We start from the raw sequence: 26913 nt of genomic DNA on the forward strand, positions 1-26913 counted from the left end.
CACTTCCCCATCCGAATTCAAGTTTTGACAGACTCTTTGTGTCATGCTGGGGGAAACGTGGCTGCCTCTTGGCTTCCCGGGACACAGACAAGGGGCGCAGTCAGCCCCGACTCGCATGGCAGAAACACAAAGGCGGGCGGGCTCCAGGGCAGCCAACATCTGCTCATGGGCTGATTAAAAGATCCAAACCTGAGCATAGTGCTGGAAAAAAACCTGGTTGCCCAGCTAGTTTTCTCCTGTTGAGAGAGTTTCCAGGCAACAAAAAGTGGCACTACAGAGAGGAGTGGGTTAAATATCACAAACAGGTCTTGGAAAGCAGCTGTTAATGTACCACTTCCCCCAGCTACTACCCCTACCAACTTGCAGAGAAGCACAGCAGCAGTCCTTTTGCTGGGAACAAGCTTTTTAAATAAAAAAAAACAAATTACTCCTTTAAATGAAAATAAATTGAAATTATTCAATTAAAATAAAAATACAATTACAATTATGTGCATTACCTGCATCCAGAGACAGGCTTACACAAAACTAAGACTTTCCAAACTACAGCCATTCTGTCAACCACAATATCGATGTAAATACATAAATAAAAAGCAATAAGACCCAAAGTTCCAAAATGAGGGACTGTGAAGGCATGATGCAAGTGACTTGTGTGCTTTGGCTATCCCATGGAAAGGCACTGAGGAACATACAGTATAATTTTTACAGAAATAAGCAGCCTCTCCCACAATTCAGCTGCTCTCTCCTTTGGAGACACTGTTCTGTAGCCAGTTCAAACACAGGCTTATCTTGTATCAAATCCTCTTTGCACAACTTCTGTTAATGGGAGCCAAAAATTAGGTCTCTATCAGAAAAAAAAAAATAAGTCCATCCCTCCAAGACTCTAAGACAGGCTGCTTTTACACTTTACTGTGGTTTTAAACAGAGTTTCAAAAATTTTACCTGATTTCAAACCATCCCACATCAAAAAACTCTGACCAATGGACTCAGGGTCCTAAAGTCCTGCCAAGTGCTCTTGAATCTTACATGCTGGTTTGTACTGGGGAACTTCTCTAGAGAGCCACTGTCAGGAACTCTGGGATGTGGCACAGCCAGGGAGGCTCCACACAAGCAACCAACAGGAGGCTAAACCAGCACCCAGGCTTTGTTAAAGAGATGAAGGGCATGGGGAGCACCTTAAGCACCTGGCAGGTCTCAGACCCTGCAGTGCTCTCTTTGGAACTGTTAACTTCTCATTCCTCAAAAGGAGGAAAGATTGCTGTGAGAATAAAATTTAATAACTGAATTGATCCACATTAAAACAAAACCAAACAAATCCACCCCAAATCAACAAAGAAAGCCCTACATGTTTTTAGCCACTTTGCAAGAACTCTATAGGCTGTCCCTCAGCTCTCATCAGTCCTGCAAGCCAAGCAAATACTCATCCCTGCTTTCCCCATGTGGACCACTAACTTCAATTCCTCATCCTCACCTGACACAATACCCAAACCAATACACTCAAGCTGTCAGAACCGTGCAGATTAATTTTATCCAAAAGAAACAAGACTGAGAAAAAGAGGCTACCACAGCAGGAAGAAAGCTAGAGTAAAACTAGACAAGACAGCATTGTACCCTGGATCTGCATCCTGTTTCCTCCTGTGACAAACTACAAACATAGCTGCAGCTAGCAAATGATCCTGAGTAGCTGCATGTTTTTGTCTTTTTTTTTTGTTTTGTCCTTTTTTTGCCTCATCTTTTATTTTAAAGGGAAAAAAAGAGAGAAAATACAGTATCACAGAAACTAAAAAGGCTGTAGAATTCCATACATGGAGAAGGAATGAACAGGTTTTACACTCACAAGACCTTTGACAAGGCAGCAAGCATTGTATTCTTCCTGTGCACATTAGCAAAAAGCTAAAATAACTAAAATATCAGTCTAGAATATTGCCCTGATACATAAATCTCCAATGTACTAGGAATTTTTTTAAAAATAACTGAATTTCCTTGAATGCTGCATTGTTGCAGCAGAAAGTGCATTTGAGCAGTGATCCCAAAATATGTTGAGCTTGTTTTCACTTCAGGCAAATACTGTTTTCTTCTCACAGACTTGGAAGTTTACAGTGAAGAGTAAATCTTACCTGTACACATCAGTACCCAACCACGTACTCTACACTTCCCTCTCAACTCAAAATATTCTTAACTGCTTCAAAGCAATCCAAAAAGACAAGCACATGGCCTTCAAGTAAAGAAGGCTGCAGGAATATATTACAGACAGCTCACAAGTGCTGTGGTGCCACCAAAAGGTTTCAGTAAAGTTTCTGGGATAGAGACTCAAATGCAGGGTTACAGTGGAGCAACAAACAGACACCCAGTCATTTTGTGAAGGTTTTAAATCAGAACAGCTTATATTTAATCTTTTAAATAAAAAATGGCTTTGGTTTCCTAGTCAAGAGTGACAATAAAGAAGACTTGCTTTCATAAAGAGCATAATGCTAATCAAGTCAATCTGCAGCACACGTATGTATTTCTTAACCACCCTTATACTTAAGTTACCTTCACAAAAGTAACCCACACAGCTAAGTAGTCAATAAAAAGTGATCTTGGGTAAAACTTCAGGTGTTTTTTCAGTAGAGTATCAGAAGTTCTTGCGATTTCTGAAGCAGTTTTTCCCCCATTTTTCCAAGGAAGGCATCTGATCCCATTGTTGTCAGTGATGCTTTCTCCAACTACAACCTATAGTTAACAGGTTTGGTTCACCCACACAGTTGGCCACTTGTGGTTCAGCAGCAACACAGCTGACCTTTCTTCATCATACAGGTGGGAAAACTCACAATAAATGAAAAATATCTTAAAATACTTACTCATGCAATTTCCATCAGACTGATACACATCACCCAGTTAACACTCTGTTTCTTCAAGAATAATAAATACATTTATAAAAACTGAAGTCCTTGAGTTAGAAACAAAGACATAACTTGGCTTCCCTTATCTATTCTGCTCTTTGATAAAAGTCGCAATATCTTTCAACTGATGGTATATTTACAGAACAGCTGACTGGTAGCTTCACGCTAACAAATAAGATTGCCATTCATATAATTCACACCCAGCAGCATCTCAATAAACTCTAGAAAGCATCTCTGCATAGCTATGAATATGTAAATACTTTTTGAAAACTAGACCAAGGATTTCAGGAGTGTGTAGAAGGATATTCAGAACAGAATAATATAGATACTATCCAAGTCCCAGGAACACAAATCACCAGATAGCTAGAGTCCAACTCCCCTTTGCTCAGAGCGTCAGCGGCAGTTTGCATCAGCCTGATTCAAATCCTCAAAACAAAGCTCACATTAAAATATATTAAATTATTTCAAGAAAAATTAATACAATCAAGGTTACATAAGAAACAGAGCTGTCAAATAAAGAAGTCCCTTATCCAGAAAGTATTTTCCCATGAATTACAAAGTTTTGGTACAGCAGCATAAGTTTTTAATAGTACACTAACAACAGAGAGCTTTTATTTCCAATAGCACTGTCAAAGTATTACATCTTAAAGATGATTTAAGCTTTATGTTTGCATAATTTGTTTGATTTTCTTAAAGCACAGTGCACACAAAACACTTGCAGCACTTTTATTTGAGGATTATTGGAACAGTCTATTCTTGGGTAGCTGATTTGTAATGTTTCAATGTGCGTGCAGAAGGATCAGTAGCTTTAACCCATCTTGGCATCCAGTAGTGGGGCAACCAGCTGCTCCTCCCTGGGTAGTGCTTTTCAAAGATCTGGCGGTAGTAATAACTTTCTTTTGTTTTAGGAGGATTGAAAGGATATTTCTCCGCTGCCTTCTCCAGTAAAAGGTCATCAACCTACAGACATAAGCAAAACTCAAGTTAAGCTGCAAATATCTTCAACTTTTAAAGACACACAAGGATTCACCAACCACTAAACATCCACAGTTTTGGGAAAAAAAAGTCTATTCTAGAGGCACAGGTTTGACGGGTCAAACAAACCTGTGTCACCAGCTCACTTGATCTTTACAAATACATAAATGTATTTCCTTCCAATGCTGTTGGTATTTCTCTGCAGGAAATGTGAAGCCCATTTCTCTGGGACAGGACCATCTTTGTTAGTAAGGCCACAGACACTCCTTTCCTACCCTTCCTTTGCTGTGAAACAAGTGCAAAAACTTAAAGCAGTCATTTTGCCAACAGGCTTCCTAGGCTGTTTTTGTAGCTTGGGGAAGAGTTGGCTGTTATAATCAACACCAATAACCATGCTCTTAGCAACAGAAGACCTGGGATGCAGAGGCAAAGACACCTGCAGTTGCTAAGTTGGCTGAGAAAGGAAGGATAAATAGTTGTACCAGTTGAGGCAATTTCAATAAGCAGTTTTGGCTGCCATCATGCTGTTTAAATTTTATGTCTGTGAAACAGATTTGCTGCTCCTACAGCAGTACAGGCTCAAACAGGTAGCAAAACACTGCTGCCTGACCCAACTACTTTCTTGCCTGAGGAACCAGAAAATGGGGAAGAAAGAGTTGGTGGTAGGACAGACAAGCTCCCATCCACAGGCTTGACTACATGTATTTCCATGTAACAGAGCTCTGGTGTAAAGATGGTGTTATTCCTTCCTCTCCAAGATTAAACTACCTCTGCACTCCAGAGAGGATTATCCTTTGTACAGAGTCAAAATGCTGTAAGTCTTCACTGGTTAACAATGCTAGCAGAGGCTTTAAAAAGCAAAAAGGCTTAGCTAGGGATGGTTTTGAAAAATGAATGATGCAAACAAGAAAGTACATTATAAGGTCATTATGCTGTTACTCAGCTGCAGAGTAAGTTCATGCAAGTGCCTTCAGCTGAAGCAGCTGCTTTGCCTGTAACCCAGAAATTGTGTTTGTTGATATACAATCTAATTTGCAATCCAGACACTTAAATGATGTTCATTTCCTTAGTCATTTCTGGCAGGGGTTAGCATTTCTAACTAGGATCACAATGTCTTCAATCAACTCAGACATCGAGAAGAACATTGATTAAGGTTTGTCTTACTCCTGCACAAGTTAATTCAAGTAACTGCTATATCCCGATTTATTCTCTCAACTAAGCCTATGAGCTGCCTCCCACTGGCAACCATATCTAATACACTTAAGTGAGAAAGGAAAAAGTGGTATTCTACCTGTTGATCAATGTAGTCCTGAAGAATGGAAAACCAGGATTTCTTTACTGATGCTATACCATCACTGAAAGCTTCTTTGGGTCTCCAGAGAATTTCTTTGGGAAGTAAATTGGAATCCTCAAAGGACAATCTCAAAAGGTATTTTTCAATTCCATTCTGTTTGCAGAACAAAAAACAATGTCATGAGTCTCAGGAACTGCAGTGCAAAGATCTGGATTTAAACACTAATGAAATGGATTCTTCTCCAAAGTTTTGATCATTAAATGGCTCCCAACAATTCAATAAAATATTTAAGAGCATGCTTGACTTTGGGTGGAGGACTTAACCATTGAACTCAGCAATCATGCTTAGAACGTGTATCAGTGAATTTGTAAACTTACATTTGGATCCAACCCTAGCTTTATGTACCTTTGGGATTCGCAGTTCTGCTGGCAGAGATAAATAATAAGAAGTAAACCGATGATCCAAAAATGGGACTCTCAGTTCAAGGCTAAGCAGAGGGAATAAACAGAAAAGATACTGAATTAATCCAACAAGTCATCTACTTACAAATTCCACAGCAGCTAAGCTTTCCTTGTCTTTTACATAAACGCCAGGTTTTCTGCTTTTACTTGGAAGCAATTTCACTTGCGCATTTACAACTACCTGAATTTAATTCACCAACTTGTGAAGTGAGGTGTATGGTCTACACAGACTAAAGACTACAATGTTTTCTAATGCCATATGCCTTGAATTTACAGACTGTAGTCCTATAGGATCTGCAAAAACCATTGCAATATGTATGCAAAAGCACATTCTGAAAAACCCTCTTCCTCTCAGAGAACTAACAAGTTGCTCACTAGGATTTGTATCAGCATTTGTAAACATATCATAGAACCAAGCAAGGACTTCTGCTGCCATTTCTGAAATCCACATTTGTTTGTGTTGTCAAGAAACACCAAAAAGGAGCCCTACAGCATTCACACAAGTTCTCTCCTACACCAGTGATAGATACACACATACAAAGCCTTCCAGCTTTTGTATACCACAGCTTCTAAGGACATAGAAGGCAACAAATAAAATGACAGTAACTGCATCCTAAGCAGAAAGAATCCCTCTTGGTGTGTCTGCTCAAGAGACATTATGCTGTCCAGCTTCACAAATGAAAGGAAATGTGATACTGCATCCTAGTAATTTCATTGTCTCTTTAGTTTCTACTCTGATAAAAAGTTTCAGCTACTTCAGGTAATACCCACCTTACGAAAAAAAACCCCAACAAATTAACCCAATACTGAGTATTCAGTAATCAAGGATTTGCACTGCAAGTCTTGCTTTATAGTTATTCTTGTTCCTAACTGATAAGGGTAGTTTCATCCTTTCCTCTTTACTATTAGTTCTTCTCCCTTTTCTCCATAAATCTGAACTCCTTAAATTCTGTTCTAATTTGTTAATACCAGGGTTCTTTCTTTCTATCAGTGCAGGTCCAAAGAAAAACAAAAGCGGCCAGCACGTGATATTAAACAGCCTTCAAAGTGTGGTGAAAATTTTCAGGACAAAACAAATTATAATGCAAATGGCAGGTCTCCTGCACTAGTAAAGAAAAACACAAGAAAATCGAGAAAAGTTGGGCAAGTCATTTTGTGGCAGGATCAATATACAACAAAAGCTTCCCAACAGATAAGTTGTTTGCTTTGCCAAAGATACCATTTTTTCTTACCTACAGACAGCTTTCCAACATTGTTCTCGGTTTAATTAATGTATTTCTTTTAGTAAAATGCTTCTGTTGAGTATAACAATACTATTTTCTACAGCACTCAATTTGGAGATTCTTCAAGGTATCAGTTACACAGACTGTATCCTAATATCTCTTTATTACAGACAGCTACCTAATGCACATACATTTTCCAGTATGTTGTTTTAGTTCTGACAATCATCAGATTCAAAGATTTCTCTTTGTCTAAACCTCCAAAGACCTCAAAGTCAAATACAAGTTTTTCTTCCCTCCTTAACTCTGAATATTTCTATTTCTAATTCACTGCTTCTGTAAAGACCACTACAGTCCTAGGCAAAAAATATTTCAGTTGGCAACACAGTGAGCCCTATAGTCACCGATCAGATTAAATTTGGCAGCGTGCTTTACTGTTGCTCAAATTCCTTAAGCCTACAACTTCATGTTGGCATACAAATCCTCAGTAGTCTTTTCCTGCCTAATCTTCTTTTGCTTTTAAATTATGAGTGCTCAGCATCCAAGGGAATACATTTTACCCATGTGCTGCAGTAGTTCTGTCTGCACGAAGGACATCAAACAGGTAGAGCTCCTTCAGAAGCCTCTCACTCTCTTCTGCAGATTCCTCAGGAGATGGTGCCTGAAAACAAACACAGCATGGAGCACACAGGTGGAACACAGCTGCACTGAGGCAACCATTGATGGCTGTCCTGCATTTGAATTGCAGTGATCACCAAGTGATCTCAAAAACAGCAAAAACTACATACAAGAAATAACAGTCTCAGGAACCACTGAAGATTAAGAAAGCTATTTTTAGGTGATTAAATCCCTTGGATTTTATGCCACCCCAGAAGAAAAACTCAACAAATACACAGTTATGACAACTCTCAAACATCACACCTCGAGGTATCACAGATGTTCTGTTGAAAGGCAGAAGAAGCAGCTAACTCAAGGGCATTCTGTAAAGTGAATATATTTACCTTATGGAAATATATATATCCTTGTGTCAGCTCATCTGATCCTTCTCCTGAAAAAATGACCACACTGTCTGTTTTCTTCCGAATATATTTGGAGACAAGATACATACCTTCAAAAAACAAAATTATAAAGTTATTAAAGTACATCTACATACATGGTACTATATGCAGCTAGTAGTTTAAAATTTAGCATTTAAGAAATTTGTGTCCTACACTTCCTTCTGTAGCAAAAAAATGATGTAAAGTAGCATCTCATTGTTACTCAAAGCCACCAACAGCCACACTAAGTTGGTGCTGCAAATATATCTAAACTGTGTATTTACACTTGGCCCTCAAAATATCAGAAAGATGTGTCTACTTGTGATCCTGGAGGATTCCCATGGGAACACAGAGAGGAGTTGTTCTAGCTCCATTTAAAATTAAGTGCATGATTAATTCCAGCACAGTGCTGAAGAAACCCTCTAGCCTTGGGGAAAAGCAAAAGTTGCTGTTTAACTCTCTACCACTCTGAGTTGAACTGGATGAAGCCCTTTTTTCAATTTCTTTTGTAAAGAATTTTTTATAAAACAGAATTATGCCTTTCACTCAATGCATCTTTCTGAATGGGACACTTTTACAACGAAAGTATTACAAATCTAAAGAAAAGGATCTAGTTCATTATTATACTAAGCACCAAATTAAAAAAAAAGACAGAAAAGTTTTAGTAAAATGCTTTAATTTTTATAGAAATGCATTCATTATTTCATATTGTTAAATCCAATCTTCACTGAGGAAATTCCACTCAGAGAGTTCAGTTTTGAAAACTATGTTGCCTATTTGGCTTCATAACTCTGTTATGATGACACAAGATTAACTGGGTAAAATGCTGTACCTTGCATTACACAAAAGGCCCCATTGGATTAGGGATTTTCCCTCTTATCAGGCTGGGACTGCTTTGTTAGAAGCTGCTGCTGACTCCCTTCACTTCTCAGAATCAAGCATACATTATAAGAAACTGTGTTACTAAACCTGTTTTACCAAAAGGCAATAAGAAATATTTCACATTAGTATCAAAATTATGCAAGGAAAGGGTAACTGTGATTTGCTGTCAGTACCTCAGAAAACCCGTCAATTTCCCCCTTCCTCCAAGGTACATACTTACTAGAGCAGAAAACTTAGACCTGCAGATCTAACATTTCTTCTTCATGCAACTATTGCTTTTCATCTCAAAGCTTCAAGAACAGTTCTTGACAGTTGCTTTGTGAGTCAGGGATTTGTAAACAACTGCTTTTGCCTCAGTGTGGTATTACAGATAACTCTGGGTACCAGAATTTTGGAGTCCCAGTCCCCAGATTCAGTGCCAGCTGGGGGATCTAATAGATGACCATGTAAGTTTGCATAAAATTTTATTTGGGTGATATTAACCAAAGATTGCCATTAAAAATATCTTACCAATAGAAGCTCTGATTGTTGTTATATCGTAGGTTTCCAACGAGAAGATAACCTCCTCTATTGCCTGAATCCCCTCTTCAGTATTAAGTATTACTTCATGATGTTCACTGCCTATATGTGCTGCCACCTGTTTGCAAAAGGTCAAAATAATGCATCACTTTTCAACTAAAACATTTTATAAACATACATTGTGTTTAAAGCAAACACATTCAGTGAAAGCACCAGCTCTCTTCTACTACAATGAAAATTATGACATTAGGCCAAGGAAAGCCATTTCTTAGCAGAGCTCTGACTTGCAGTGGTATGCTCACCAGAGAGAACATAGTCTTCTTAATTACAGTGTTCAATCATGATTGCAACAGACCATCCAGCTGCTTGCCTAAAATGTTAACAGAATCTGTAGAGGCTCTAAATATTCCAGATATCTGCAGAAAAACCAGCATCACAAAAGTGATGAATGCCTGCTTAATACCCCAGATGCCAAACGGTTTGTACAAAACTGTAATAATTAACTTACAATACTTAACATATATACAAATGCCTTAGTATAGGAACCATAACAGTGAGATCTACCCTAAAACCCAGAGGCAGAACCGACACAAGTCCAAAGTACTATCCTTTTGACAACAATGCAAGGGGACTCTGTCATGAAAGTTTTCCAAATGCAAGAGAAAACAGGTAAGGTTCCAGTTGCCTCTTTTGTAAGATTAAGCAACAAGCATTGTACTAAATGATTTACTGCAAACTGACTTACATCATAGCAATAAATGAATTTTCAGTGTTATTATTAATGCCATACCATGAAGTTAGCACCATTAATATACACTGTTTAGCATTCAGTAGCTCAGAACAAACTGAAAGCAATGTTTAAGATACCTTTCTGGCAGCAAGTAAGTCAGGACTGTTTTCCATTCCAATTGCAAAGGTTTGTAATGGATAATTGATGTTGATTTCTTTCATCAGTTTCAGAAGAACAGCAGCAACCAAGCTGGAATCTAAGCCCCCTGCCAACAAAACAAATCATCTGATTAGGTGTTTGAATGATGCTTTGCTTCCCCTTGAAGGAATCTAGATACTGGAATCCTATGAGTGGGCTTCATTTTTAAGCTGTATAAATACAAGGTACTTCTCATACAAGTGCACATTTACCTCTGTTAATAAAAGAATCAGGCAACTTTAGTGGAACATTGTCAGTAACAGTTATCAGTACTTTTGGTTTCAGAAGCATCAGTGGAACTCCTTATTTAGGATAAACAGGAAGTATACTGAACACATTGTACTACTAGAGAATATACCCCTTCTCAGCTCTACTAAAATGGGATTTATAGTCTCCATTTTAAAACCACTCCCTATCTTCCTTTTACCTACACATTTGACAGTCAACTGATAGGACTATGGATTTTTTTTTGTTTGTTTGTTTAAGTAAAATAACAGAATGCTTCATGTAAGGGTTCCACTCCATTCTTTTTTTTTTCCCTCCTCTTCTTTCTAGAGAGGAGTGAAAGGATTTGAACATGTTTGGATAACAAGCAGAAAATAAAACCAAGAGATGCACAAGCTGCCTAAATGTACTCTAAGGATCCACCTTCTAATTATCATGAACTATTTCTGCTAATCCTTGTCTAGTTCTGCTTGCTGTTCTCCTATAGAGTACTGAGCAAAACACAGTACCTGTTTGCCCACATCTGCCTGCAGTTCTGACAAGCATGAGGCAAAACCCTTTTCTCTTTGTTTCCTATAGTCTGCATGTATTTTTTCAGCTAATTGCATTAGCATAAATTCCCACCCTGATCCCCTTTGTGGACATGCTATCTAAAAAAAAAAACCAACTATTTCCTGTCAAAATTACATACAAATTCTGAGTAAAGGAGAGCCCAGAAAACAGAGTGCTCAGGATGCTGAAATCAGGAAAATAAAAACCCGGGTTTTCCACTGTGACAGTGAAGAATTCCCTCTATGATTAGAAACAAAAGTAATTCTCTGTGATGTTCCAAGCATACACAAAATTGTGAAGCACTGAGATACTCTGGTATTATTTATATGGGCACATAGTTTTGCTTCCTGCATGTGCATCTGAGGAGCTGCTGACTGCCTTCTAATTTGATATTTGAAATTTGAGGTTTAAACAAGCTTTTTTACTGAAACTGAGATCTTCCAACTCTATATATTTTCCAGTTTAATTTACCTTCTTCCTACTTTATATGATTGCATAGTAAAGAAATGGTCCAGCAGTATCTCCTGGTCAGTTCTCTCTCATTCAGATGCACATTTAATAGGATTCATGACAAATGAGTGTAATTACTGTTGTAATTAAAGTGAATGCATGAAAAGCATTCCAGAACTCTAACCACAAGTACCAAGTGCCATACAAACACAGGAAATAAAGTGTCAGACCCATGGTTACAGAACCTTATCTCTATAGAGTACCTCTGTAACACTGAACCATCAGATCACAATAGTGACCAGCTAAGTGAGTGAACAACTTCCTGTACCACAAGCTGTTACCTTATCTGCAAAAGAGTGTAGCAAATAATTTTGGTCCAGATGGTCTCCTGTAATATGGTAAATTAAGAAAGTTTAGGATGGAGACTAAAGCACAGTTGGCAAGTAAGAATTCTCCTGCTTCTGAAACATGCCAAGGCTTTATTCTAGGTTCAATCTCCACAAAGTGAATGTAATAATTAAATTTTCTTTTTAGACCAACCTAAGCATAAATCTCATGTATTTAAGAATATTGAGTGATTTTCAACAGGAATACTATATTTATTTTTCTTATTTAAAAATGCTCAGTGTCTCAATAAACCAATATCCCAGCCTAGAGTAAACTTAAAAAACATAAGACTTTCAAGATACTTGTAAACTGGAAAACTATTCCAAACTAAGAAGTTCTCTGTTGCCTGTTCTAAAAAGCAAATGAAGATTCAGATCACTCCAAGTACATTGCAGCAGAACAGCCAATATACTTTCCTTTAACTACTAGAGAATGGGCAAAAGAGAGAAAAGGTACAGAATCACTGTGGTTCTTGCTCCTTACCTGACAGAAGACAACCAATCCTCCTGTGAGCCATCAAACGTTTTCTAACAGCATTTTCAAAGAGAATACGGATGTTGCTTTTCACTGTGTCAATGTCAAAACCTGCTCAGAAAAACGAAAATGGTAAAAAAGTCCAAAAAGTGTTACTTAGACTTTGCTGGATGATGCTAATTAGGAAACAAAGGTATTTGTCTGAATCTCCTTTGATAACAAGGATACTCAAGTCCATCTTTGGAATGACTGCCTACAAAAACAATTCTAAAGTTCCCACATTTTAAAGGTTCTTACAGGTTGTTTTTTTTTTTTCTTAAATAGTACTTTTTTAAACCAATCAATACAAATTTTACATTCAAAGATTATGGTTTTTTCACTTTTAAATCAGAGTAAGTAGCAAAATCTTTGCTGTACTACCTGAAGGCAGAGCTTCCACTGTATCACATGCAACATGGAGTGGTTCATCTTTACAGCTATGAAATTTTACTAATTCCACTGATGCAACCTTGCCAGAGGGCTTTAAGTCCAACACTTCATAATGACCCGGAAGAAATGGCTCCACTTTAGAACATAAGGATGTTGAATGCTTTAAGTTGATAAGTCCTACACATAAAATGGGAAAAAAGAAAAATGTCAGAGTTCTTGACTTAAAATGGTTAAGCTATCCCTCACTCAACAGCCACTCTACTAAAACTATATACAAATATTTTCTCCAGATCCTAAATCTGGTATTAAAAAAAATCCTTCTGGGTCACCATCAGTCCTGGCCAGAGCATGATTCTGCTTCTGGCAGGATGTACACAGAGACCTGAGCCATCTCAAGCTGAGGCAGATAGCAGAGAAAGCAAAGTTTTACTAATTGGCAAGTAGCAATTTATCCCTGTGAGCACTAGGAAAAGTACATTTCTAACTGACTACATTATGGCCAGGTCAAAGTATAATATGTTTAGGAGAATTTGAATGACAATTATTAACTTGTTTTGTGTTTAAAATTAAGTATAGTCAAGCTAACAAGGGGTTTGCAATAAAACAACATCACTGCAGTGATTGCTTAATTGACATATATTTAGTGATTTCAAAACTCATTGGTTCTGGACTGATTTACTCCACTGCCAAGGTATAACACTTACAGCCAAACCTCATTTCCATTCCCCCTGTGAAAGAGGATGTTTTGCACCTACTGGTCACCTGGATGCCCCTTGAGGACATTCTCAAAAGGGACACCGACTTGCTGTGAGAGAGAGACTGGTAATTTACTGTGATTGTTAAAGGACACAGTCTCCAAAACATTCACTTCCCTTCTCTTTTCACAAGCAAGACCTAGTATTACTACACAGTACTATTAGAAGAGTCAACCTACATTGGAGTCTGATAATAAAATAGATATACAACATATGGGACAGAAATAATAATGAAAGTCAACTTTAGCCAAAGTGCATTTAAGGCAATACACTCCCTTTTGACAATCTTTGGATTTGTTTATGATAGCACCAAGACTAGTGATAATTACTTTAAAAGGGAGAGCAGTGATGTGTCATCTCAAAGAAAAAAAGTCATCATCAAATAAAGTATGTGATTCTGGGAAATTACCCAGTGCTGCAGTAAATTTCAGTAGGGTTTCAAAATTCTTGGCTTTTACAGATTAGCAGTTCTTGTGGTATAATTACCTAGGTCACTATGTAACACTAAGACCAAAGTCTAGTATTATTTATTGTAGCATAAGTCTAGTCTAAGTCAATAGACTACATTTAACTGTGGCCTAACATAAAACATCTTGAGTTCAATACTGCTAGGACTCCAGAACTCAAAAAATTCTAGTTAAATAAGCAAGTTATTTTAGAGATATTAAGGACAATTAAACATCTTGGCTGTTTTTATTTTAGTGACATGTAGTTCTTACGTTAGTAAACATAGCTGATCTATTACTGAACTTACTGTTCATTTTCTCTTCACACTAAGAAGAAAAGTCCAACAAAGAAGTTTGCCTCCCAACAGAAGTACCTAAGATTATTTAGGCACTAAACACAACTGGCTTTACCTTTTGCCTCAGAACAGACACCCAAAAATCCATCATCAGTCAGCACCTTAAACAGTGGTCTGACTCCATAGGTATCTCTCGCCAGAAACACTTTTCTGTTTGCAGTGTCCAGAAGGATGAAAGCAAATACACCATCTAGCATGGATGCTGTTTGTTCTATTCCTCCTCTGTTGTATAGATGAAGGATAACTTCACCATCCACTAACGTTTGATAGTCAAATCCAAACTGCTTCTGCAGCTAAAAAAAAATAAAGAAAAACATAAATAAACATTTGCAAACATTGGCTGCTTATTAATTGTTCCATAACAATAATCTTCCAAGTAAAATCACAGTTTAAAAGTTATATTAATATTTCTGCCAAAGAAGGAAATGATACTTTTGTGTTCAAAGTTGTACTGGGTATGGCCTGGCTTTGGTAGTGGAGGGACAACAAGGGTGGCTGCTGTGAGACACTGCCAGGAGATCTCCCCACATCTAGCAGAGCCAAAGTCTGGGCTGCAGGACAAACCCACCACTGGCCAAGTCAACCAGGAATGACAGTAATGCCTCTGTGGTAACATATGCAAGAATAAAGAAAAGTTTTTGTGCAGATGTCATTGTGGCCAGAGAAGAGGGATGTGAGACTGTAAGGAGAGGAACAGCCCTGCAGACACCAAGGTCTGTGGAGAAGGAGGGGCAGGAGGTGCCAGAGCTGGATTTCCCTGCAGCCCATGGTGCAACCCGTGGTGAGGCAGCTGTGTCCCACAGCCCACAGAGGATCACGGGGATGGAGAGACCCACCCACAGCCCATGGAGGAGCTCCATGCTGGAGCAGGGGGATGCCTGAGAAAGGCTGTGAACCTATAGGAGACCCGTGCTGGAGCAGGCTCCTGACAGGGATATGCAGAGTGGTGCAGAGAGGAGCCCATGCTGGAGCAGCTCCTGGCAGGGACCTGCAGACCAGTGCAGAGAGGAGCCCATGCTGGAGCAGCTCCTGGCAGGGACCTGCAGACCAGTGCAGAGAGGAGCCCATGCTGGAGCAGCTCCTGGGAGGACTTGTGACCCTGTGAGGGACCTATCCTGGAGCAGCCTGTGGCAGAGGGACCCACACTGGAGCAGTCTGTGGAGAACTGTTCCTGTGGGACAGACTCATGCTGCAGTAGCTTGTGGAGGACTGTCTTCCATGGGAGGGATGCCACACTGGAGCAGAGGAAGAAATCTCCTTTAGCAGTGGCAGGAACATCATGTGATAAACTGACCATAACCCCCATTTCCTATTTCCCTGCTGGGGAGGAGATGATAGAGCTTGGGAAGGAGAACGTGGTAAAGGGAAGGTTTCTTTTTTCAAGATTTGTTTTGCTTCTCATTACTCTGTTCTGATTTTGTTGGTAATAAATTTAACTTAATCTAATTTCCCCAAGTTCAGTCTGTTTTACCCATGACTGTATTTGGTGAGTGATCTCCCCCAGCCCTTAACTCATGAAACTTTAGTTGTATTTCCTCTCCCCTGTCCACTTTTGGGAGGGAAGCTTTGGTGGGTGCCTGGCATCCAGCCGGGGCAACCCACCAAAAAAATTTTACCCAGGATCATCTCTTTGGCAATGAGACTGGCAATGCAGTCTGAAGCAATTCATGTTAAGGCAAGTTTTCAGGGATACACTTCTGAGATGTCAAACTGCAAACCCATGACCCTGGTCTTCAGAAGCACTAGCCAGCCATTGTGTAAAAAAAATAGTGAACAACCCAAAACACATTGATATGTGCAACATCTCTGCAGAGTAAAGTACTTTGGAAATAAACTTTGGTTTACTTATGCAGCAACTGCAATCCTCAGCTTTTTTTTATGCAGAGAATTTCCTCTGCCTAATCTTCTTCCATTCCTCAAACTATTCCTTTCACTCTGCCTGGGCATATAAAATGGGAGAGGAAGAAATTAGCTGTCAGATTTAAGTGAGATCAAATATTCTTCATGTTCTTCTGGTGCTACTCTTAATAGTCTTTTCAATACATACAAAACAGAGGGAAAGAAAGGGCTTCACAAAAACTCTAACAAGCCAAAAACACCCACAAAACCAATGCTTTAACATTTTAAGTTCCTTAGTTTTAATTATTACTTATGGGTAACAATTGGCAGCCTCAGATCAAACTGAGTCTATGTTAAAATAATTAAGTCATTGCCCTGAGGAAGGCACCTGTTTCACCAGTGATCCTTTCTTAGATAGGTTTCAGCCACAAGCTTGAAAGAAAAACCTCATTATAAAGAAAGAGGGTACATAATGTAATGACAACAACCAAACAAATTCCTGTAGGTGGCAATGCAAGTGTTGCACAATTAAGGTCCCCTCAAGACTGTGTAGCATGACTGAGAATAATTCTTACTGTTTTCAACAGCAGAAAAACTACAGTGCAAAACACTGCAAGTAATACAGACTGTTGGTACAATAGATTTCACATGTACTGCAGGACAAAGTCTCACCCTTCAAACAGCCAGATACTTGAAGACTGGGAAAAAAAATGAAATCTCCTGGCTATTCAGTCAAATTCCCAATGACATTACTGATGTCACTGATGTGACTGACAGCAGCCTGACCTGACTTAAAAAATGTGACATCAGAAATGCTATAAAATTAGCATTAGAAGTACTATAATACCTCAGATTATTCAAACATTTCTGATGCTACCACATTTAGTATGGGACACGTTTTACACATTGATTCAGCATGATTCACAATGAGACACAGTTTTAAGCTGCTTTTTACATCAAATTCGGATGATCTGAATCATCTTGCCAATAACAGGCAGCATGGACATCTCACACAGGGACCGAGGAACACTGACAGTGTTTAGCAGCAGCATCACATCCATCAGAGACATTTAGCACCTTTAGGAACTATGTAAGAGTTGCCACTTGTTTTGTGCCTAAGAGACTTAGGGGGCTCTCAAAAACCCCACAACAAACCTGACTTCTGCTGCAGACACCTAAGGACTTCTGTGGCATACTGGAAACACCTCTCCAAGGCTTATTGCTTTTATATAAATATGTAAGCACGCATACTATGTATCACTATATCTTAAGGGACATATCCCATCTAGATTGAGAGGCAATAATAAAAATGCAATACCCAACGACTTGGGAGAATGATGACCCAAAACAACTGAAGAGCAAGACAGACTAAAAGCATTTGTATTATGAAGAGGGAAGAAGGGGAGAAAGAGGCTTGAAATTCTTCTCCCCAAGAGATAATGAAGAATGTGTCTTAATTTTCAACTGAACAAACCTTAAGATGCAAGTATTTATTGCCCTTCTTGTTAATTAAAATGTGATTTTTCAGTATTAAAGTATGCTGCTAAACAAGCTACCAGATTTACAGCTCATTGAGATAATTTACTTCCTTTTAAATACTAGTTCTTTGCTAACTTTCCCATTTCTTTTCTGATATTCTAGTCCAACACATTTTAAAGATGTTTGAATATCCACTAGTCTTGAAATAAAAAAAAAAAAAAAAGAAATAAAATTTTTAAAAATTGCCTTACCATGTACACAACACTTACCTGTTTGAAATTGTAGATTTCTCCATTGTAACACAGCCACAGGTATGGGAATTTCTTCACCCGGATAGGCTGCATCCCATATAACTGATCAACAACTGCCAGCCGGTGGAAGCCAAAGCAGCAGTTGGTGAAACCATTGACATTCTCAAAACGAAACGCATCAGGACCTCTGTGTGCTATCTTCATGGCACTGAGACACTGCACAGAAAGGCATTCATCGCTCCCAAACAGGGCCCAGATCCCACACATGGTGAGGCTCTTGCTCTACCTGCACGTGGAGAACCTGTTCAACAGTGACATGAACACTGTAAGCAAGAGCTGACACTTTGTCCTGGGTCTGGCTGAGAGGGAGTTCATTTTCCCCTCAGAGTGCTGTGTTTTGTGCTGGCATCACAGCAGTTTTGGCTACTGCTGACCAGGGCTCACACAGCATCAATGCAAGCCAACATTTCCCCCTTACCAGAAGGCTGGGAGCAGGCAAGACCTTGGAAGGCAACGTAGCCAGGACAGCTGACCTAAACTATCCAAAGGGATATTCCATATCTGATGTCTGCCCAGATAAAAGACTTAAGGGAAAGGAGCATAAAAGGCAGAGCAACTATTGTGTGTGCTGAACCCCGCTTCCCAGGAAGCGGCTGGACATTGCTTGCTAATAGGAATGAGAAAATAAAATCTTTGTTTTTCCCTTTTGCTCGTGTATGATTTTCACTTCTCCTTAAAAGTAAAGTGCCTTTATCTCAACCCATAAGGTTTTTTTTATTTTCCATCATATTTTCTTGCCTCTCAGTCCATCCTGCTGAAGAGGGGAGTGCCTTGGTGAGCACCTGACATCCAGCCAAGGTCAACCCACCACACAGCTACAAACCACAGATAACAGATGTAGGCTATCAATCACTTAACTGCCGAGAGGCCTGATAAAAAGAACAGCAGACTTAACCAACATGAAGTAAAACCTGCTCAAAGTACGATAAGCAAATTTTAGCCAGCAAGGAATTAGGTTTAAGTTTTACCTTTAGATACAGCAAGACTGTCTATGATTTTTTTATTTATAGAGCACAAATACAACAAATCATTGCTGGTCACAGAGTATATGTTGAAGTAACATTAAACATCCTTTTAGTTTGTCGCTTTTACATTTAAAGGGGGTTTGTAACAAAGAGGGACGCTCTTTATCAAGACCTATAGTGACAGGACAAGGAGGAACTGTTTTGAACCCAAGGTTTAGACTGGAGTTCCCCATCGGCAGCGTGGCAGGCCCAGACGGCAGAAGCGTGGCGGGAGCGGGGCTGCTGCGGGGAGCGGGGCTGCCGCGGGGAGCGGGGCAGGGCTGCTGCGGGAGCGGGGCAGGGCTGCTGCGGGAGCGGGGCTGCCGCGGGGAGCGGGGCAGGGCTGCTGCGGGAGCGGGGCTCCCCCGGCCCGCGGCAGCCCCGGTGCCCCGCAGACACACACAGGGGCCTTGCAGCTCCCCGAGCCCGAACTCCAACAGAGCACGTGCGCCCCAGCTGGGCCCTCCCGATCAAGCGATTTCGCTGGAGATATCAGCCCAACGCGGCCTTAGGGCTGCGGTTCAGAAAGCCACACAGCCCACAGCTCCGGGGACACAGGGGATGCAAAAGCGTGCCAAGGGGAGCACGGCACAGCACAACACTGCTCCCCCTCCCACATCTGTCCCATCTGGGCATGCGATGGCGCTGCGACCTCAGCCTCAGCACATGGAGCTGCGCTTTCCCATCACCTGGAGCGTCCTCCTGGTAACCCGCGGTCTCTGGGTGACCGCGGGCACCCGGGGCAGGTTCCCCCTGCACGCACCCGCTCCCCCCGGGCCCTTCCACACGGCCGCCCCTTCCTCCGGCGGCTGCCGCGCATCCCTCCGGGCTCGCCGCTCCCTCGCCAGCCGGCGGCAGGAGGCCGAGTACCGCGGCAGGAGGCCGAGTACCGCGGCCGCTCCCCCGGCCGGCAGCCCCTCCGGCCGGCCCTGCCCGCCGCAGCCCCAGCCGCTCCCGCCCCGCTGCCTTACCCGATGCTGGCCGCCGGCGCACGCAGAGCCGCCGTCCGCGCCGCGCCGGGGGACGGAGGAGGCGGCCCCGGGCGGCCGCCGGCTCCGCCCCGCCGGCAGCTGCTGTTGAAACACGCCGCGGAGTTTCATCATGCGCCTCCCCGTGCCCTGCCCTGCCCTGCCCGTCGGCGGGCCGCGGCCTGGGCCCACAGCCGTGCCCTTATCTCCGTGGGCAGCCGGCCCGAGCTGCCCCGCGGCGGGGTAGGAGCTCGCAGGCCGAGCACCGGCACCTGCCCCGGGGCGCTGTGGGGAAATCGAGCCCCGGCAGGCACCGTTGGGCGCTCCGGGTATCGTGGGCTCAGGCGGGCGATCTGTAGCTCTCAGAAATCCTGTCCCTGCAGGTATGCTCCGAGCCCTGCCTTGCGTGGTGTGCAGGGAAAAGAGCTAAGGCGTTGCCCTAAAGCTGCTTTATTTGGTCTGGGAGAGTCGAGTCCATGCGAAACTCACACCTTTGGAAGCATTTGCCGAGGATGTACGATTTTTCTGTGCAAAACTAAGTTCTGAATCATGGGCACGATGAGTAAAACAGGATTTTGGTGCTTACCTGAACTTTGTTATTGGACAGTTTTGCCTATTTGTCTTTGAGAGTGCTAAAATAAATGAAATTCAGCTCTGAACATTAGGATGTGAAGTGTTAAACATAAACCCTAATTCTCCACCAATACTTCAAGAGAGCAATTTGTAATTTGCATGCAGTGTGCTTTCATAGCCAGCTTTAGTGGAGTTACTGTAAAACTGCAGTACTGTGCATAAAGTTCTTCAGGTCATGCAGTTTGTCAACAGTAAGCGTGGTCTGTGTATAGAATTTTAAAAGGACCTTTAAAAAGTCATTGAAATGATATTTTTAGGCTTCAGAAAGAAAAATGTGCTGAAGCATCCTGTGCGTGAGAAATAGACTCCAGTGCTGATTAGGAATAGATGTAGGATGTTTCTGTTCAGCACAGCTTCACCTGAACACAGGCAGCCTGCAAATGCCATGTGTGCAGCTCCCAGAGCTGTGCAATGCTTGGAAGGGCAGGTTATAAATGTGTGCAATTGCACATGGAGTCAGTGCTCACAGAGAAGGAATGGTTGTGGTGAGGAGCACCTTATCTCTTGAGGTTTTTTCCAGAGATCTAAATGTCACTCTGCACTTTGGAAAGCTACAATAAATAGTAGACAAACCTTGTACTAGCTTTGGTTGTTTTGGTGGGTTGTTTGTTCGTCAGAAGCATTTGTAAGCAGCCTTTCTTTACATCTTCATTTATTTTCTCCATGCAGAAGAGACTTTTTTGATGGGTCTGCTTAGGCTCAAATTGTTGTCTGGGCACTTTCATTGATGGTTCCTAACTGATGAATTCCTGGTTCATAGCTAGATCTCATAAAGTACTTTATGATAGTTACAAACCATTTGGTACAATAAAAATCTTTTAATGGAGAAACTGAAGCAGGGAGACTGAGAAATGACTTGGAGAAAGCGGCTTGGTAAGGCTGGATAGGTACAGCCAGGGTAGAGCAAAACCTCCCAAATCCTCACTAGAGCTTGCATCCTTAGGGTGCACTGGGAAATTTATCCTACCCTTTATTATCACTTCTAAAAACCAGGGATAACTTTGATAACATGCAAGACACATTGAACTGTGTCTTGCATGTTTAATGCCCAATTTTAATGAAGTTGATGGTGTGAAATATGGGGCTATTGGCAGAAATGCTATGCATGATCTGGTTTTTAATATCAGCAATGTTACTGTTTGGTAGTTATAAAAGCACAAGAAAAAACTGGTATGTCCCTGGCCTTTTCTCTACTATTGTCAAGTTATTATAGTCTGTTTATATTAAGTCTCATATTTCAATATCCAGTCTTTTCTTTCAGCATATCTGAAGACAGCACTAGATGTAATTACACCTGTCTCTCACCTGTGTTCTTCCCAAGGCACATCTTCCCTCTCAGTTTTCTCATTCCAGCAAAGGTCATGTGTAATACTTTCTCCAAAGCATTGTCATCTCCACTCTACTCCTCTAAAGTTGATTTTTCCTTACATTTTTATTGAAAGAAATTTACTTTGCATCTAGCTGGGTTGAGAGAACAGGTGTGCAGGTAAATATTGGGTGCCATTAGTAGCTAGGAGACTTTCTGCTTTGTGATATGTACCAGAGAATTACCGCTTGGCCACAGAATAAAGCCATTTGATAATGGCTGGAAAACCTTGTAAGAAAGGTCCTGGTTAATGAATTAGGAAGTGCTTGTCTTAGTTTTGTTTCTAATCAGCTGAGATAAAAGGCTAAGAGGTTCCTCTGAAGGCAAGAAGTAAATGAGTAAATAAAAGGTCAAATAAAAGGTTACCAGTTAACCCAAAGCTAACAGGTAAGTGAGTACAATGTAGAATGAACTGGTGCAGCTTCATGTCTCACACTGAGCTGGTCACTGTCAGCTCAGCTCTCACCTGAGCATTGCTCATAGATGAAGTCTGTGTTCCTTATTTTGTCCCATTAAAGATGAGTAGCTTTGGTGTGTCTGTTGAATGTGGTGCCACCAGCATGCTTGGAAGACTGGAAATATCTAAGTTCTGTAAGATTAATGAAATGTGTTTGGGCAGGAGAGAGAACTGAGGGGAAGGGGAGAACTGGAGACTTGGATTAACAAAGGCAAATGGTGAAGGTCTTTTTGCTTTCACAGCAATGACTAACAAATTAACAACCTGTGTCACAGGTTTTTACAGGGCATAGTCTCCTGAAGATAGCCCTCAGGAGAGAGCTTTTTGCATGAGAGAACACATTTCAGCTGGTTTTGTGATAGTGGCTCTCCCAGCTCTCTAGTACCATCCTTTGCTCTCACTGGAGCTGTGCAAGAAAACAAGATCTGAAGTGGAAAACAATGGCAAGACTCCAATATTAGAGAAGGACTTTCCATTTTCTGCCAGCATCCAATGGACATTCTCTGGAATTTCTCAGGCAGGAATTCAACACCATTTGCTGATGGTGAAAGTTGCCACAAATGGATTCATGGACTGGATCATTAAGATGGGCAGGAGTGTAAAACACCAGAAATTCTATTTGTGTGTCTCAGTACAGCCTTACACCAGCCCTTTGCACAGAAATTACTGCAGAAGAGGCATTCTGCACCCTACCAGGCCACCTACTTAGTCACGGACTGTTTAAAATGCTTCATCACCAACAATTTGAAGGATAATAATGAAAATGCTGAAACAATTTCTGGTTTTGAAAAATGGAAGATTTTGGCTGTGGGAAGGAGATGTATCTTGTCTACACTTCTAGGACTCCCTTTGCAACCAGTATTTGTTTTTAGCTTGGACCAACTACTTGGACCAGCTTCTCTTGATCTGACCTCTAATACATCCCAAATTGTAATAGCAAGACTTGTCTTTTCCTTCTCCCAACTTGTGTAATAATGGAGGTGTGGGAATAGGCAGTTCCAGGTTTCCAGATGCCTCAAATGATCCTTTTTTCAGCATTCAGTGACTGAATGTTTTCTGGGACAGGGGCTTAGCTTGAAAGCAGAAAGTTGTTCCTCCTAATGGAGCTGCATAGAAAGATCCATATACCACAGTGGCATGGCAGCCTGTTCTACTGAGAGAGATCAGTGGTGGGCAGGGCTCAGGGAAAGGTGGAAATCAGTTCCTCCTCCCCACTCACATGGGCTGACATAAACAATGTATCTCTTACCTGGCTATCTTTTAGAGGCAGAGGCTTGTTGGGTACGCCTACATTCACCTGGCAATAGTTGTAGTGGCAGGTGTTCTGCTAACACATCTGACATCTGAAATGCATACTTGTATGTCAAGAATATGCACACACAGAGAGCAAAGGCCTTTGCCTATGTTGGTTTTCCTTCCCCAAGAGATAGTAACAGTATGTGCTCTTGAAGTCTGAATGCTTGCACTCAAAATCTCAGGCAGAACCATACTTTAATTCCTGAGTAGAGAAAAAAATGAAAAGAGAAACTGTCAAATTCAAAACCTGTTTGAAGATCCATAGCTTGAAGTAAGGTAGGCTCCCATTTATATTATTTAGTCTGGCTTTTACCCAAAGGGACTATATCACATGCCAGCAAGCTTGCAGCTTTTAAATAACTTATCGACCTAACAGAGCTCTTTGTTCCTGTAATTTTGAATTTATTTATTTTTCCATATTTTCTTGTCTGTTCCTTTCTTTTCAAAGACATTTAAAGGACATACAGTCTACTCGTGCCACCCCCAGACAAAATCTTTTTTCTCATAGTATAAAAAGTAGTTGTCTCTCCCACTGGGAGTTCCTATTGCTATAGTCTCTCTTATTTAATCCTTTTTCTTTTCTTCCTGCTTAATTATGTTAAGCTTCAAAACAAATAAGACTTGCTCTGACCTCGGACTTAGAGGTCACAGCACTGCTGAGTGTTGAAAGAAAATCTTCTCTAGAGCCCGGGCATTCAGGACTTCAGTAAAACACTAGGAAGGCATGGCTAGTGCAGCAGCAAGGGAGAACACAAAGTAAGGTGATTTGTTATTGCCTGCACAAAAGACTAAGCATTTTTCACCACTGCTGCATCCTTTTTTTAACATCCCAGCCCTTCCATCATCCCCCATGTTTCTTAGCACAGACAAGAAAGGGTTGTTGAAAGAGCTGTTGGCCATACAGTGCACATGGCAGGCATGGCATATGGCTCTATTGTCCAGGCCAGGACCACAGAGGAATGAAACATTGCTGACTTTAACTCAATAGTGCTCTTGCCTAATGAGAAGAAATACAGTGTAATTTATTCTCTTCCTAGGGAGGGGGAGGCAGGAATAAACCACAAAACCAAAGATATATATATATACTTTTTTAACCACTTACAGAATAAGAAAGAAAGAATAGCTGTCTGATATTGACTCTTCAACATAAACATGACTCTCAAACATAAATTTATAAACATAAACCAGCATAATTCTCTAGAGTTCTAGAAATAATTCATATTCTGGCTCTTTTTCATATAGTAGTAAAGATTAGGTGTTAGCTGAATTAGCATTTAAACTAACTCTTGTAGTCAACACAGCAGGATTAACTGCAAATTACAATCTTCAGTTGACTCTTTCATTGTAATTCACCCATTGTGAAATTTTGCCCCATTCAATAGATGTTTTGTTTATACAAACAAGATTTCTTTTCACCTAGAATACAGCTAATATTCAGCTGTAAGAGAGCTGTTATAAAACTGTAACAGCTAAATTCATACTTGAAGATATATAATTGAGTTTTAAAATACACTGATATATATTTTTTGAGTGGGAATAAATCGCCATAATTTTAATAAAAAGTTATTTTGCACACTCCATTGTGCTGCTTTGGTCTTTTAAAGTGTATTTAATGTTGTGATTTGTTTCTGGAAGACAAGAATAAAGGGTTCTGTAAAATGTGCTAAAAAGACACAATTATGTTCTCCTAAGTACAGTTAAGAACAACAGAGGAAGAATGATAACAGTTATTGGACACTGCATGAATTTTTTTTTTTAAAGAAAGTTAGATGGTCTTTGGTTTATACAAGATTGAGAAACTATTCTAAAATCCATGAGTGTAGGAGCTCTTTCTCATCACTAGGTCGAGCTATTACCTCAAAATAAGAAGCTATCGCCCTGCTAGTACTATTGTTACCAGAAATAGAGGTGTAGAACAAATACAACAAAGGTCTGCAGTGAAATAATTAGACTGGCTGATGTAACCTTTGCAGTGTGGAAAATAAACAGCTGCACTACCACACACACTAAGTAAATTATTTCTGTAAAAGAAAAAAAATTAATAATGAAAGCAATTTCCCCCCATTTTCTCACAGAAGCACACACTAAAATAGAGTTCACTTCTCTAAGTTCACTTACTAAGACACAGAATGTCTTACTAATTGTATTAAATCACCAACACCGAAGTCTTCAAAGGTTATATAGTTATTACAGCTACTTGTGCTCACTTTTTACCAGGAATTGATTCTGAATTCTGTACAGAAGTAAACTTCTGTTGTTGTCACTGCTGTCATATAAACAGTAAAATCTGGAGTCTCTCTTCCCTGTTCTTCCCTAGCTAGAAACTAACAACAGACTTCATAAAAATAGCTTTGCCTTTTTACATATAAAGAGAAGAAAGAGAAGTCTTCCTGATTCAAAAGCAAAGAAAACCAATTCTAAAGGAGCTCAAATGCAGTATCCATTCAAAAGGATTAAAAGAATTAAATAGTGAATGACTGTAAAGAAGAGTTAGTTCTGCATTCTAATTCTTACTGAACAATATCTCATCTCTTATTGTGGATGCCTGATAAGAATGTGTTTTCTACTAAAAATGCCAAAATTTTTATTAAGCTTTTTTTCCCAAAGAAAAGAAACTTGAGCCAACTAAAATCTTCTGTCAATTCTCATAGAAATACAGTTATATAAGAATTATACTTTATAGGAGCATTACATTGAATCTTGCTTTAGTTAACAGCAACTCTCAGAATCTCTTTTGCCAGGTACCACATGGGCAAATGAAAGGATCTATCTGCAAGAGTTGGCTACTCCTCAATCTGTTCTGAAATTTATCTCTTATTGGAGTTTTTATTATCAGAGAACATGTTTTATTTCTAATGTAGGATTTGACAGATAAAATATCTGCACCTGTCCTAAGTTGTGTGCATATGTAAAATAAATGTAAAAACACCTATCTATAGAGAAATATATCAGCAACAAGAATAAAGAGAGACATGCATTTTTCTTAAGTGCTTAAAGGTTTACAAAGCTATTTCTACAAATAAATCAGAGCCAGAAACTAAAGTATGGGAGGCTAATTATTAACACACTCATTGGTGTGATGTGTGTCCCTGCCAGGCAGTATTTCCTTGAGAAAATCTCTGGGCAAAGTAATAAAGTAACATTTGCCAAGAGTTATTTCTAAAGAGCAATATGGACAAGGCTGAGATTTGGGTCCATCCAGGAGAATCCCAGCAGATTTCCTAACCAGTCAGTGGTTCTGTATGCCTGCACATCATGTTCCACAGCACTGAAAATGAGTGTTGTTTTCTC

At 40.3% G+C, this 26913-nt stretch overlaps 1 protein-coding gene across 2 annotated transcripts; it reads right to left on the minus strand.

Annotated features, from left to right (window-relative positions):
• Positions 1-2885: 2885 nt before the first annotated feature.
• On the minus strand, positions 2886-19934 carry ASNS (asparagine synthetase (glutamine-hydrolyzing)). 2 transcript variants are annotated; one of them, XM_066553678.1, is made up of 12 exons: positions 19874-19934; positions 17857-18139; positions 14325-14562; positions 12704-12889; positions 12293-12394; positions 10135-10262; positions 9259-9385; positions 7831-7937; positions 7390-7490; positions 5554-5635; positions 5146-5301; positions 2886-3839 (listed from the first exon to the last, which is right to left on the minus strand). In XM_066553678.1, exons 2-12 carry the CDS (start codon positions 18103-18105, stop codon positions 3630-3632), a joined length of 1686 nt encoding a protein of 561 aa, XP_066409775.1. In that variant the 5' UTR covers positions 18106-18139; positions 19874-19934; the 3' UTR covers positions 2886-3629. The 2 variants fall into 2 exon arrangements, with proteins under 2 accessions (XP_066409775.1, XP_066409782.1); XM_066553685.1 differs by lacking the exon at positions 19874-19934 and adding an exon at positions 19592-19609.
• Positions 19935-26913: the final 6979 nt, after the last annotated feature.

The sequence above is a fragment of the Molothrus aeneus genome, chromosome 1 (genome assembly GCF_037042795.1).
Source record: "Molothrus aeneus isolate 106 chromosome 1, BPBGC_Maene_1.0, whole genome shotgun sequence".
NCBI classification, from domain to species: Eukaryota; Metazoa; Chordata; class Aves; order Passeriformes; family Icteridae; genus Molothrus; species Molothrus aeneus.